The 15,574-nt window shown below is 36.6% G+C and overlaps 2 protein-coding genes across 2 annotated transcripts; both read left to right on the top strand.

The window, feature by feature from the left end:
• Positions 1–3,708: 3,708 nt before the first annotated feature.
• Positions 3,709–5,408, top strand: LOC103403972 (auxin-induced protein 22D). Its single transcript, XM_008342822.4, has 3 exons — positions 3,709–4,358; positions 4,475–4,783; positions 4,889–5,408. The coding sequence occupies exons 1-3, from the start codon at positions 4,168–4,170 to the stop codon at positions 4,962–4,964; spliced, it is 576 nt and encodes a 191-aa protein (XP_008341044.3). The 5' UTR covers positions 3,709–4,167; the 3' UTR covers positions 4,965–5,408.
• A 3,217-nt stretch (positions 5,409–8,625) lies between these two features.
• Positions 8,626–9,105, top strand: LOC139193030 (uncharacterized). The gene is made up of 2 exons (XM_070815988.1): positions 8,626–8,788; positions 8,879–9,105. The coding sequence occupies exons 1-2, from the start codon at positions 8,626–8,628 to the stop codon at positions 9,103–9,105; spliced, it is 390 nt and encodes a 129-aa protein (XP_070672089.1).
• The last annotated feature ends 6,469 nt before the right edge of the window (positions 9,106–15,574 follow it).

The raw sequence follows: 15,574 nt of genomic DNA, 5'->3' as shown, positions 1-15,574 counted from the left end.
GACCTTAAAGCTCGTTCACTATTTTTCATGGCCCTGTTGGAAGATTTAGATATGGGTGTGCCACCACTACCCAAAAGGTGTTGCACCACTTTAACAAGGATAAAGTGAAGCATTCGAGTACTTCTATGGTTATTCGATCACTAAATGCAAAACGAGATCCCTTCTGTCTGAAGGAAGATGATGAAAAGATTTTAGAGCCTGAAGTTCCTTATCTAAGTGCGATAGGCACTTTATTGTACTTAGCTCAATGCACTAGACCCGACATTTCATTTGCTGTTAATCTTTTGGCAAGATACAGCAATGCACTAACACACAGATATTGGACTGGTGTTAAAGACATCTTTTGCTAACTTAAGGGTACCACAGATCTGGGCTTGTTCTATCCTTATAGATTCTCGAGTGATGCCGCACCCCCTATCTCGAGTCAATTCTCGCCTTGTTAGTTATGCCGACGCATGATACTTATCTAATCCGCACAAGGCGCGCTCTCAAAAGGGTTATGTCTTTACTGTTGGAAGCACCGTAATCTTTTGGAGGCCAACTAAACAAACCTTAGTTGCCACTTCGTCTAACCATGCTGAAATTCTCGCCTTACACGAAGTAACTCGGGAATACTTTTGGTTGAGAGCAGTTGTGAGCCATATTCGAAACTCATTCGATCTTTACCCCGTCGTTAACATCCCGACGACGATCTATGAAGACAACACACCATGCATCGAATAGCTCAAGAATGGTTACATCAAAGAAGACAACACCAAGCACATTGTGCTGAAGTTCTTCTTCTCACGTTAACAACAAAAGCATCAGAAGATTGAAATCACGTAAATCTGTTCACAAGACAATATGGCCGACCTTGTCACCAAATCACTACTGAAGGCGACGTTTCAGAAGCTTATTCAAGGAATTGGTATGCTTAAACTTTCTGAGTTGTAACATTGTTAGTTCTCTTTGGAATTATGTCAAACTCATGAGAGGTATCCTGAAGTATACTTGCTTGATCTTAACGTACTCTTTTTCCCTACGATTATGAGCATTTTTTCCACTGGGTTTTTACTATCTAATGAGGTTTTGATGAGGTACCCACCTTGTGTTGATCATATCCCTGATGATGTCTCGTAGACGTTTCATTTGACTTTGCGTTTCTCACGCATTTTTTTTTAGCCTATGGGTTTTGTCCCTACTCAGGTTTTTACCATAGCCATTAGGTTATTTGTGAGACTTACTTCCTAGTGCAAGTTCCTACCTTATCTGAGACTAGCGTGTTCCCAAAATCAGTGCTAACGAGTCGACTTCCTCAACCCTACATGATGCCGAATCTGCTTAAGTATTTACATATTCAAGGGGGAGTGTTATAAACTTCTTATTTAAGTGTGTTTGTGAAAATCCTAAATTAGATTTGATTCTAGTTATTCTTCCTTATTAGAACTTGTATTCCTTGGAGGAGAAGGATTTCTTCCTTCCCTTATTACTATAAATAAAGACACTGCATAGGGGGGGAAAACACATCCTTTACACAACCCAACAAACACATCTCTCTATATTCTCTCTATGTGCCGTCGGCCATCTCTCCATGTCAGTTAAATATAGACCACAACACTCTCATATATGTTTGTTAATTTTTTTGGCATTAATTTTCTTCAATTCATTCGATCTAATGGCTGAAAATTGAAAAGGGTGTGTGAAAAGCAAAATGAGTGTGTGGATAACACTACCCTATAGATACACTGATAAAGACTAAATTGCATGTCACTAGGTCAGTCAGGTCAACCGGTTTTGGAATTTTTGAGTTACCAAACAATCAACAGCAAGCTTTGCCTGGTCAAGAAACAAAAATGTTACTCTTACTTTATTTTTCATACCACATTTGTGCTATCATTCTAATAGAGACATGATCTACATGTATTGGTGAGCCCTACCTTTATTAGAGATATTGTACATATGGTATGAAAAATGTAATAAGTGTAGCATTACTCATAAACAAAAAAGAAAATTTCTTTGGGAAATTTTATTTAAACTCATTTAACCTCTTTTTATACCCAACTTAAATTTTAAATATTAATTGTCTATTTTACTCTATTGCATAATTACTATTAAGTACAAAATGAAATTAATAATAAAACTCAAATTTATCAATAAACCTAAACACTATAATTAAACCCTATGATTACTCTTTGTTTATCCTACGTTTATTCTGGCTAAAACCCTAATAGCTCTCATAGAGAAAAATAAGTTTTTATTGATAAATGGTGATTTTGAAGTTTTGAATCCTCCAACCAAGGTATGACTCAATTTATGAATTTTTTGTTCGTTTGATTTCAATTTTTTAGAGAGTAGAAGTTATTTATTGTAATTTTTTTCAACAAATACAACAAAGGCATCCTACCTTCCGCTAAAACAACAACAAAAGCATCTAACGATGAATAATGTCCGGTGTGAAAGAACCCAATAACCTAAACTGGAAAAACAAAAACACCAATCGCAGCATCCTTTTTCTTCTTCTTTTTGTTCGTAATTTGCTTTCTCAAATCAGTTGAACACAGTTTGAGGGTTGGCCACTTAAACCAAGCACTATAAGCCTTTGCACCTTTCTCTCTGGCACTCTGAACCATCCAATTCACAGACTGGCTCTCGTAATCAAACATAGTCAACAATTTTTTGTTCGTTTGGAAAGGGTATGATTCGACCAACAATTTAAATGCAGAACCTCTACTCACAGTAAACACAAGACCATACTCATTCTCAGGAATGTTCAAATAATCCATAATCCTAGCCTTTATATCATGTTCCGATAGTGCCTTTCTCAGCACCGCCATAAAGCGCATGATTATTCAAATTTAGCTTCTAAAAATCAAATGGGTGTAAAAATAAATCCACATATTGAATTGGGTTTATGAGGGTATATTAGGTATTAAATTTGGGTTTAAAGAAATATTAATAGTTTAGTTAAAAATCAAATTGGTGCAAAGAGTAAATTGAGTGTAGAAATAGGTTAGATGAGTTTAAATAAAATTTCCCAATTTCTTTCTCTAAACAAACTAGATATTTATGTTTTGAACAAATGATATTACGTACACTAAATATTTTTTGAGTCGAGCGATAGCGTTAATAAGTTAGATATTGAATTAACCACCGACGGAGTTCGAACCCATACCATCATGCAACACGACACCGTTCCACCAATGTGGTAAAGAGTCACTTGCTTATCTACACTAAATATTGAATACAATGAAATTATAGAAAGAAAACTAAAAAGGAAAAAAGGACCAAGCAGAATAATCTTTTGCAAATAGAAATAAAAATTGGGAAGGATAAAGTTTACGCAAAATGAGGAACTAGTTGTGATGTGATTTATCGTAAGAGTAGAGTTAGACTTTTTAACTCAATTTGTTCAAGTTTAGATAAATTAGTTAGAGCAGTGTGTTTTTCTGTGTTTTTTTACATTGTAGTTTTAATGTTCTTTCACGTAAGTTTATATCAGGTCGTGTATAATATATTTTTTATTAATTATATAAATAAAGAAATAAACTCAAATTTTATTATTAAAAAAATTAAAAAAGGAAAGTGCCAAAGTTTAATCTCACATGGTGATGCAAATGTTCATACCAAACATCCATGTGGTCCCATTTCACATGGGAATGCTCCCCCCAACTCTTCCCTTACAATTAAAGGTCCAGATTGCATCCCCCAACGCACCTTGACCGTCCTTTCGAGTTCACAATTTTGCATAGGGTTGGCTGAGCTTGTCTAACTCTTGTCGCCCAAACGCCGAGGCAAAATGCCTCAAAGGTGCTGCTATTGCTACCGACAGCTTAGCTTTCCTTTGTCCGTAAGTCATGCAAATGAGAGAGAGAGAGAGAGAGAGAGAGAGAGAGAGAGAGAGAATAACAAATTAAACAAATTTTAAGGCACACTGCACAACTCCCGCTCCTTCCTTCAATCATATCTATAAAGTACAACACACACCTTGTATTCCCACCTCCCCACAAATCATACACATTTCTCAAACCTCAGCCAAAAAAAAAAAAAAAAAAAAAGAGAGAAAAATTTGCCTTCAACCAGAAAGAAGAACTTGTTCTTTTGGGTTTTGCTAGAGCAGATTACCGGATTTTGTTTCTTGAGGTTCAAGAATTCGTATTTTTTTTTTTCAGTCGAAGATTGTTGGGAAAAATGGAAGGCAAGGCACATGAGAATGATCTCAACCTCAAGGCAACAGAGCTGACACTAGGGTTGCCAGGGAGAGATGAAACTAGTGAGCTTCCTAATCAAACCAAGAAGAGATCACTGCCAGCTAATTTAAAAAATGAAGAAGGAAACCCTGATGCTAAAAATGCTCAAAAGGAAACTGCTCCTTCTGCAAAGTAAGTCATTTTATTGATTGATCTTGTTGAAATGAATTTATATTATAAGAAATATATAGTATGAGCTACATATTTGAGTTGTTGTACTCATAAGTTTTGATGTGTTGGTATGACAGGGCACAAATAGTGGGGTGGCCACCAATCAGATCTTATAGGAAGAACAGCCTCCAGGTAAATAAGAATACTGAGCCTGAAACTGCTGCTGGGATTTATGTGAAAGTAAGCATGGATGGAGCACCTTACCTCAGAAAGATTGACCTTAGGGTTTACAAATGCTACCCAGAACTCCTCAAGGCCTTAGAAGTCATGTTTAAGTTTACTATAGGCCAATACTCAGAGAGGGAAGGCTACAAAGGATCAGAATATGCACCTACTTATGAGGACAAAGATGGTGATTGGATGCTGGTTGGAGATGTTCCATGGGAGTAAGTTCTCTCTCTCTCTCTCTCTCTCTCTCTCTCTCTCTCTCACTATATATATCTCTCTGTGTATCGATATACGTACTCACAAGTCTTCTGTTGCTATTACAGTATGTTCATGTCATCCTGCAAGAAGTTGAGAATCATGAAAGGGTCAGAAGCCAGAGGCTTGGGGTGTGGTGTATGAAAAAGACAGGTCAACCCATAAGAGCAAGGGAGAAGAAAAGATATATCATCTCTCTCTAGATCTCATGATATGTAGAGAAAATTAATCTCACAGCTTGGGTTATCGACAAACTAAAGATATTCAGATCATTACTGACATGCCTTTTCTTGATTTGGTTGGGATTGTAGATAGAAGCAGAAGATAATCTACTGAAGTAAATACAGATGCATTCCACAAAGTTTGGGTAGCAAGATTTGTTTGCGGTATGAGTGCATCTTTGGTCGATGCTATATCGTGTTGTTTCTGATGATTCAGTCAAACCAAACTGCATACAGAGAGGGATTTTGGTTCCAAATAGGTTGTTCAAAAATGAACAAAATATGGCATGTTTCATGTTTTGGTTATGAATTATGTACTTTTGATATTTGGTATGGATATATAATAAAAAGCTACATTTTGAGTGTATATGTGGGTAGACCGCATGCAGATTTTGTACTCTTTTCTTGTAATACAAGTTGAAAAAGATTTCTAGATATGTGCAATAGTTTTCCCTGTTCGATTCCATTCCACTCCTTAAACATGATCAAATTGACTACTGCGTAAAGATTTTGCTGTTATAACAGATTTAAATGTTCAGGATAGCTAGGGTGCAGCAAAATCTTTGAAGGGCTATTGATGCATCTTATCCTATCTATTAATTATATTTTGATCACAAGCAACCATAAATTTCAGTCTACCAAGAACTTCCTGGACATGATCAAGCAGAGTTAAGGCTGTTTAGAACAAATTTTTTAATTTGTTCGCTAGATATTCCCGTAATATTGATCCATAAGACTTGGGATGCAAATCATTTATGAGAATGGAAAAGCAGTCAGCTCAATAAGAGTTTGAATAACCACAAATTGCTCTTTGTTTGGTCATCCAAAGATGCTGAAATTCAGATTTCATGTTTTTCTTGCACACCATAAAGAGCTTAGAGATCAATTGATTATAAACATTCACTCTTGTACCTAAGATTCTGAGTTCAACTCCCCTCCAACTAATATAATGAAATTAAGAACAACTCGTCTTTCAACCCAGTATATGAGCAAGGCAAACTTACCAAGTCATATTGGGAGTAGTACCCCCAATATGCACATGGCTCATGATGTTGGAAGTGTGGAAAATGGATTACCTTTTCTCCTGGCCTTTTAAGATATGGCTGTCTACAAATCTAAACCCTAATTACCAAAACATGTCAGCAAAGTCGGTGATTGAGTAAATTCATTAAACTGTCTCTTTTTGTCTGGAAATCTTAACAGGAAAAGAAAATTATTCTGGAACTAGTAAATATTGTATTAACTATATGTGTATCAGTACTTGGTCATTAGCAGGGGATGCATCTGACTGCTATACATTCTTGGTTTATATTAGATGCAATTTAATAATAAAGTCACCTTTATTGAAGCATTACAACTTTAATTATATTTTAGATTTCGTATGTTTCAAAAAATTTAACCTTCCCTTTTTATTTTATTTTTATTCGAATCGTTGCACATTCCATGTTATTACCTTTTTCATAAAAACATGTTAATGCTGACTTTAGTTTATCTTAGTGTTAGTGTGAAATACTACAAAAATTAGATATGTCTGATAAATACTACAAGCCTACACAGATTAGGGGAGGAAATTTTTACCAAATTACCGTACCAACCATACCATATCAAATTTTTACCAAATTACCGTACCAACCATACCATATCAAATTATTACCAAAAATTTGTACCAATTGGTAATGGTGCGGTATTTGTACCGTATCATACTGTTTCAGTACAGTACTAGTATCCAAAACTAGTACCAGTGGTATACCGTACCTACCAATATTATTAATATTATATTATGTATTTATTCATAGAATTATTTGAGGGAAAAATTAATAAAATTAATAATAATTATTGTAGAAGTGTAAAAAATGTAAAAAAAAAAATATACAATCACTCATTGTAACAAGCATTACAACTTTCATGAAGGGTCAGTGTAACATCTCACATCGTCTAGGGGAGTGATTCTTAAATGTATATTCTCATCCCTACCTAGCACGAGACCTTTTGGGAGCTCACTGGCTTCCGGTTCCGTAGGAACTCCGAAGTTAAGTGAGAAGGTGGCCAGAGCAATCCCAGGATGGGTGACCTTCTAGGAAGTTGCTCGTGAGTTCCCAGAAACAAAACCGTGAGGACATGGTCGAGGCCCAAAGCGGACAATATCGTGCTACGGTGGTGGAACGGGCCTGGGATGTGGTGGACCCAGGCCGAGATGTGACAAATGGTATTAGAGCCAATCCCTGGGCGGAAGTGTGCCAACGAGGACGTCGGGCCCCTAAGAGCAACTCCACCCATTGAGCCTTCCCCCTGGCAATCCACTATTGAATCCACCATTTTGAACAGTAACTGCCTCAAATGAATAGTAACTGCCATTAATGAACAGTAATTGCCATTTGCATCTCCATCCTTGGAGCCCTCCCCCCAGGCAATAGGCAATAAAATATTAGTTTTTTTGTTTGTTTAAATAATACAAAATAAAATTATTTGTAATTTTGAATAAGATTTTTTAAATCGTTCTCGTTGCGCCACGTGTCATTTTATAAAAACAAACAAATATTTAGCGATGGATTTCGATAAGATTTTTATCCAATGTCATCGTGCCACGTGTCGTTATTTTTTGAAAATCTTTGACAATAGATTTTGATCAGATTTTAACTCGTTCAAAATTGCGCCACGTGTCATTATCCGAAAAGATAATTATTGGAGATCGATTTCGATAAGATTTTTATCCAATGTCATCGTGCCACGTGTCGTTATCTTTTGAGAATCTTTGACGATAGATTTTGATCAGATTTTAACTCGTTCAAAATTGCGCAACGTGTCATTATCCGAAAATATAATTATTGGAGATCGATTTCGATAAGATTTTTATCCAATACGATCGTGCCACGTGTCATTATCTTTTCAGAATCTTTGAGGATAGATTTCGATTAGATTTTTAACGAATGACGGCATGCCACGTGGCCTCATCTACAATCCGATCCTTTTCTGAATCGTCCATATAATCCACCATCCATCCTCACAAATCTCACACCAATTTTCTCAACATCTCTATCTCATTATTCATAATTTCTGCTTCTTCTTCACCATCCATCCTTACAATGTCTTCTTCTTCATCAAGGATGATATGGGAAATCGATCAGCAAGAGGAGGAATTGTTTAACCAATCTGAAGGAATGTTCAACCTTCAGATAGCCAAAAATGAGATGGAAGAAGATGAGGAGCGTAGAAGGAGAGATGATGAAACAAGAATGGCCAGAGCCTCACATTCCCGTCGAGTCATCCAGACTGTTGCTCAGATATGCAGGCCCAACCGTTCAAGAAACCTTGATAGAAGCAGGCAACGACAGGGTGAAGAGCTGTTGGACGATTACTTTGTCCATAACAGTGCATTTCCTGATACGTACTTCAGACGCTGTTTTAGAATGGAACGACATTTGTTCAACAGAATCATGACTGATGTTTGCAATCATGATTCTTACTTTGTGCAAAAGAAGGATGCTTGTGGTGTTATGGGTCTCCTGCTTGAGCAAAAAATCACTGCTGCGTTGCGGATGCTTGCGTATGGAGCATCTGCAGACCAAGTGGATGAGATAACGAGGATGGGGAAATCAACCATTCTTGAGGCCCTGATGAGGTTTTGCGGAGCAATTGAATCTTTGTACACCGCAGAGTACCTTCGAAAACCTACTCACGTGGACTTGCAAAGGCTTCTGAAGAAGGGCAAGATGCGAGGTTTTCCTGGGATGATAGGAAGCATCGATTGTATGCACTGGACGTGGAAAAACTGTCCAAGTGCATGGCAAGGCGCATATGGGAACAGAAAATGATCAAAATCTATCATTTTGGAGGCAGTGGCATCTTTTGATACATGGATATGGCACGCCTTTTTCGGGGTTCCGAGGGCTCAAAATGATCTGAACGTCCTTGCCCAATCCCCAGTGTTCAACGACGTCCTGCAAGGAAAGGCACCAAAAGTCACGTACGTCGTTAACAGACGTAGGTACGACGGGGCATACTACCTAGCTGACGGCATTTACCCACGGTGGGAAACCTTTGTCAAAACAGTGCCACGCCCGTGAAGTGCAAAACAAAAACACTTTGCAAGCTGTCAAGAAGGGTGCAGGAAGGATGTGGAGCGTTGTTTTGGTATCCTTCAAGCTCGTTGGGCGATCGTCAGGGGTGCTGCCAGAATGTTCGATGTAGAGTCACTTCGATCCATCATGATGACGTGCGTCATTCTTCACAACATGATTGTGGAAGATGAGTTTGATTATGATGCGGTTGATGAATATGAGCCAGAGGCAGACACGATGAACAATTCAAGAACACGGATATATTGTGCGCATGATGCCACCGAAGAACCCGTGCAACACGAGCCATTAGAAAGGGATAGACGTTACAATGAAAGGGTCATTCAACGATATACTGCACTTCAAAGGTCATCTATGCACAATGATCGGCAAATTGACTTGATAGAGCACCAGTGGGCATTAAAACAAGCTGAAGATACTTAAGTTTATTTAGTATGTTTGTTTGTATTTGGTGTGTTTATGTAATTTTATTTGGTGTGTTTTTTGTAGTAAGTTTTTTATTATTTCGTATGTTTATGTAATTTTATTTGGTGTGAATTATTTGGTGTGTTTTCTGTAGTGAGTTTTTTATTATTTCGTATGTTTATGTAATTTTATTTGGTGTGTTTATGTAATTTTATTTGGTGTGTTTTTTGTAGTGAGTTTTTTATTATTTCGTATGTTCATGTAATTTTATTTGGTGTGAATTATTTGGTATGTTTATGTATTTTTATTTGGTGTGTTTTTTGTAGTGAGTTTTTTATTATTTCGTATGTTTATGTAATTTTATTTGGTATGTTTATGTAATTCCAATTGGTGAGTTTTATTTGGTGTGTTTTATAATTTCATTATACGTGAACAATTTGATGAAATAAAGATTCTATTATTAGGATAAATATATTACGAAATTAAATACATGTACTCTCACTTTAAATAAAGTACTAACTTCAATAAAATGGAAACAACATAAATAATAAATTACAACCCAAAGTGATTGGAAAACTATGGGCTCCGATTACAAAAGTACCCTATTCCTCACCACTTAACCAATCTGTGGTGCTAGGATCATCTTGTCTTGTTGTGCTAGGACCATCTTGTCTTGATCTCGCTTCTCTTGCACGCCTCCTTTGCACCACATCCGCTTTCTCCGACTGCCAAAAATATTTAGAATTTGGAGACATCCCTTCTAAACGCGTGTTCATAATGTCACGATCTCGTAGTGCAATTCTTTCTTCTCTAAGCAACTCCCTTTCTTGCCTAAGTAGCTCTCTTTCCCTCTGTTCAGCTTGAAATGCTTGTTGAATAGCTGCAGCTTTTACCTCTTCTCTAGCCTTGTCAGCCTCATATTTCGCCAATTCCCGCGCCAACGTCAATTCACCTTGACGAGCAAGTTCTTGCATGTACTTTCCATAATCATTCTTGGAAGCACTCCCTTTCCTCTTTGAAGCCTTCTTACCTAGAGGCCTAATTGGATAATGGGTCGACCCCGACGCTTGTTCAGGAATGGGCGTTTCAGGCACTTTTTCTCCATCTTCTTCATCAACATGGGAGCCATGATCGTGTGTAGAGTGTGGAGAGGTGTTGTGTACAAAGGTGTTGTGTAGAGGGATGTTGTTCATGCATACTTCTGGACCAACAGGCACAACTTTGAATTTAGGACAATCTTTAACAATATTCCAGCATTCCCACCGGGTGAATGATTTGTTTCTTGATTTGATTTTGGCACCATACCATGCTTGTGCTTGAAGTTGCTACAAATAAATAATATTGAAATTATTAGGTAACAAATAAATAATACAAACAAATGAATAATAATGAAATTATTAGGTAACAAATAAATAATACAAACAAATAATAATAATGAAATTATTAGGTAACAAATAAATAATACAAAAAAATAATAATAATGAAATTATTAGGTAACAAATAAATAATACAAAAAAATAATAATAATGAAATTATTAGGTCACAAATAAATAATACAAACAAATAATAATAATGAAATTATTAGGTAACAAATAAATAATACAAACAAATAATAATAATGAAATTATTAGGTAACAAATAAATAATACAAACAAATAATAATAATGAAATTATTAGGTCACAAATAAATAATACAAACAAATAATAATAATGAAATTAGGTCACAAATAAATATTGCAAACAAATAATAATAATGAAATTAGGTAACAAATAAATGAAACAAACAAATAATTATAATCAAATTAGGTAACAAAATAATAATACAAACAAATAATTATAATATATTCTTACCTCATCCGCATAATTTGCCCCACTTCGAACATTATTACTAGCTTGTGTCAAGGCATCTCTCCACGTACTAAAGGAATGGCTAAGTATTTTCCAACGACTGGATATCGATTCTTTGGTTCTTTTCCCACTCATTTGCTCAACAAATTTGGTATGAATTAAACTCCACATTTCTCGCAATTGCATCTCATTACCCGTAAGGGAATTATGAGTAACTTCAACCCAGCTAGTGCACAACGCAACATCTTCAAGAAGCGACCAATTCGAACCTGCATCAGTAGCCATTTTGTGGAAAAAAATTGGATTGAAACTTTGAGAGAAAGATAGGAATTTGATTGAAAGTAGTTGAGAAAATATGAAATTGTGGTGTAAGGTAGATGGAGAAGAAGTGGTATTTATAGAAAAGTAAAAACAATTTTTTACAATTTTTTTTCAGATTTTTTACAATTTTTTCGGATTTTTTACATTTTTTTTTAATTTTTATTCAAATAATTAATCTCTGCCGTTGGATTTAAAAAATTTGAATTCCAACACTCCAGATTGTGCCACGTGTCACAACGGTAACTTTTCTTAATTTTAAAACTATTTTTTCTTTATTTATAAAGCATATTAATATCGACCGTTGATCTCAGATCGAACGGTTGATATTAAATCAGATTTTTTTTATTTTTTTTACCGTTGAGATCCAACGGTCCAAATGAAGGAGCAGTTGAGATCGAACGGACCGTGGGAAGCCACGTGGCTTCCCAACGGTAACTGTGAAAAGCTGTAAAGCTGCCTGTTTTTCTGAAAAGCTGTCGGGCGACGCGCCCCCACGCGCGAGTGGGGTGCACGCGCCTGACAGAAAAAAATAAAAAATTGGCTTGGTGCTCGGGCTCCGGGGCTGTCACAAATTGACAGGCCCCCTACTCAGGCCTTCTCCACCAGCTCGGGCCCCTTGTGGCTGGACCCAGTTGACAGGCCCTCAGGCCTTTTGATCTCGTCTGTCCCCCGGCCAATTGACATGGCTGGAAGTGCTCTAAGGGGAGTGGATTATAACATCCCACATCGCTCAAGGGAGTGATCCTTAAATGTATATTCTCATCTCTACCTAGCATGAGCCTTTTTAGGAGCTCACTGGCTTCCGGTTCCGTAGGAACTCCTAAGTTAAGCGAGAAGGTGGCCAGAGCAATCCCAGAATGGGTGACCTTCTGGGAAGTTGCTCGTGAGTTCCTAGAAACAAAACCGTGAAGGCGTGGTTGGGGCCCAAAGCGGACAATATTGTGCTATGGTGGTGGAGAGGGACCAGGAAGTGATATATTCTCATCCTTACCTAGCAATAGGTTTTTTGGGAGCTCACTGGCTTCGAGTTCCGTAGGAACTCCGAAGTTAAGCGAGAAGGTGGCCAGAGCAATCCCAGGATGGGTGACCTCCTAGGAAGTTGCTTGTGAGTTCCCAGAAACAAAACTGTGAGGGCGTGGTCGAGGCCCAAAGCGGACAATATCGTGCTACGGTGGTGGAACGGGCCCGGGATGTGGTGGACCCGGGCCGAGATGTGACAAATGGTATTAGAGACAATCCCTGGGCGGAAGTGTGCCAACGAGGACGTCGGGCCCCTAAGGGGAGTGGATTATAACATCCCACATCGCTCAAGGGAGTGATCCTTAAATGTATATTGTCATCCCTACCTAGCACGAGGCTTTTTAGGAGCTCACTGGCTTCCGATTCCGTAGGAACTCCTAAGTTAAGCGAGAAGGTGGCCAGAGCAATCTCAGGATGGGTGACCTCCTAAGAAGTTGCTTGTGAGTTCCCAGAAACAAAACCGTGAATGCGTGGTCGGGGCCTAAAGCGGACAATATCGTGCTATGGTTGTGGAGAGGGCCTAGGAAGTGATCCGCCCCGAGCCGGGATGTGACAGTCAGCTTCAAAATCCAACACTATAATCCATAAACCTTACATTTATATTTAATCGTCGATTGTCATTTACGCTTTATTCTTCTTACTGCATTTCTTTTTTTAAATTTTCTTTTTTGAAAACATGATCATCTGGCGGATGTAAGAAGATAAACGGTTTAGATATTTGATATCACGTTTCGATATTTACAATTAACTAAAATATGAGTCAATGTCATATAGTTTATAGAAACTTTATAAACGTCAAGCAATATTTTCACTAACCGTAAAACTCTAAACATACTATCAACGATCCAAACCGTTTATCTTCCTACATCCTCTAATAGATCATGATTTCAAAAAAGAAAATCCAAAAAAAAAAAAAAAAATTGATGAGAAAAATGAAGCGTAAATGTAAACAACAATCAACGGTTAAATTTTGATCTATAATTTATATGATTATAATGGTGAATTTCAAAGTTAAGCTCAAAGTTGTACAGCTTATCATTACGAACGTTTATATATTTTTTTTCTATATTTTTTACACTTCAACATTAATTAAAAAATATTAGATTTTGGGCAAACTAAGTGGCTTAAAACAAAGTGGCAATTACCATTGGCATATCATATCAACCAAACTATTTGGTATTCCGATATTCGGTATACCGAAAGTTTGGTACGGTAATGTTAATAGATTTTGCCGTACTAAATATTTGATATGATAATTGGTACAGAAGTTTTGGTACAGTAATGTCCCAAAACCACCCCTAACACAGATTACTCATATTCTGAAACATTGTCATGCCCTTATCCTGAAATACATCCAGAACTCGTACATAACATATCAGTGGAAACGAAATTAAAATAAAGTAACCAACCCTACTGTCAAGTAAGATTTAAACCAATACGGAAATGATTTTCATACAACCTTGATCTACTTATGCACATATTTGATTATTTCCACCCCTTGATTCTCTTTTGCTCCCGATTATTCTTTTGGCGGCCTCCATCATCCTAGTAGTTGCCCAAATTCTTCTGCCTAATTTCCCTAATTACATATGTTGCAAATTCAAGTTATATCCACAAGCAAAGATAAGAGATTAATACGGCAGAATAGTTTAAAAAGAAACTGTGGTTCAAACTTGTAAGAGAACTTTCTAACACAATATCATTACAAGCATATAGTTTTCGTTAACCCACAAAAATCCAGTAACAAAGATGATACAAATAAATAGTAAGTGTAGCACTAAAATCGAACGGATTTCACATCGAACACGCATCTCATAGAAAAGTGGAACTCTTTGGATAATCATGTAGTCTTGTATTAATCGGAGATTTATCATTTTCTAGTCTTCTAACTCTTGTAAATCACTTCATCATTTGTGTAATTATCTCATGATGTGAACCAAACCCTGAGAAATATATACCAGAGGCCGTGGCCCTAAAACGGTTTTAGGGTGAGATTATTGCTCAACCAATATAGTATTTTCGTTTTTGCTCAACCAATCCAATGGGAATTTTCTCAAAAAAAAAAAAAAAAAAAAAAAAGGATCATTTTTCAGGAAGAAACTTTCAAGAAAGAAGACAAAATTCCAGTCGGTGAGATTATTGCTTTCTTCATGCATGGACTGCTGTTCAGGGAGGGATTTCGATTTTTTTGCAAGCATATTATTGGCTCCTATATTGCTATACGTAGAGAATTAGAGTCAGTAACTAGAGCGATCGATGAAAAGGTCGAAGAGATTAGGCTAACATGGAGGTAGGTAGCTTATCTTATATTTAGTTTGTTTCATACTTTTTCTGTGACTTTTCATCTTACTGTGCTACATTTTAATTTGCGTACCATAATTGTGGCTTTCTTTTCATTTGATTAATTCAGAAGTGGTTTCGTTGGGTGAGGTTGGTTTTCCCTATCATGAATTTTTGTTTATCAACGGCGAGAGGGGATTAATTAAAGGAAAACTAATGAAAATGGCTTGAAAACTTTTAATGATAAGGACAAAATAAAGGGTAAAATAAATAGTATCAGGTTTGACTTTTTAGTGTAAAAATATGGTTTTTCTTTAAAGTGAACAGTACCGCGGGCTTTTCATTAAAACTCTCTTAATTCAAACTTGGGACTACTACTGAATTTTATGACTTGTTTAGAAATGTTTTTAAAATTACTGGAAGCGTTTTTTATGAAATTAGTTTTGGCACTTAACGTGTTTTTTTAGGATCCACTTGGATTTTTACCAATGATTGATTTCAAAAACAAATTCACAAAAAGCGGTTTCATGTCGTTTTAAAAACACTTCCAAACAAGTGTAAGTCATTGTGGATCTAGAATGCG

The sequence above is a fragment of the Malus domestica genome, chromosome 16, assembly GCF_042453785.1.
Source record: "Malus domestica chromosome 16, GDT2T_hap1".
NCBI lineage: Eukaryota > Viridiplantae > Streptophyta > Magnoliopsida > Rosales > Rosaceae > Malus > Malus domestica.
Note: the sequence above shows the minus strand (reverse complement) of the source record. Positions and strands in the feature narration are given on the sequence as shown.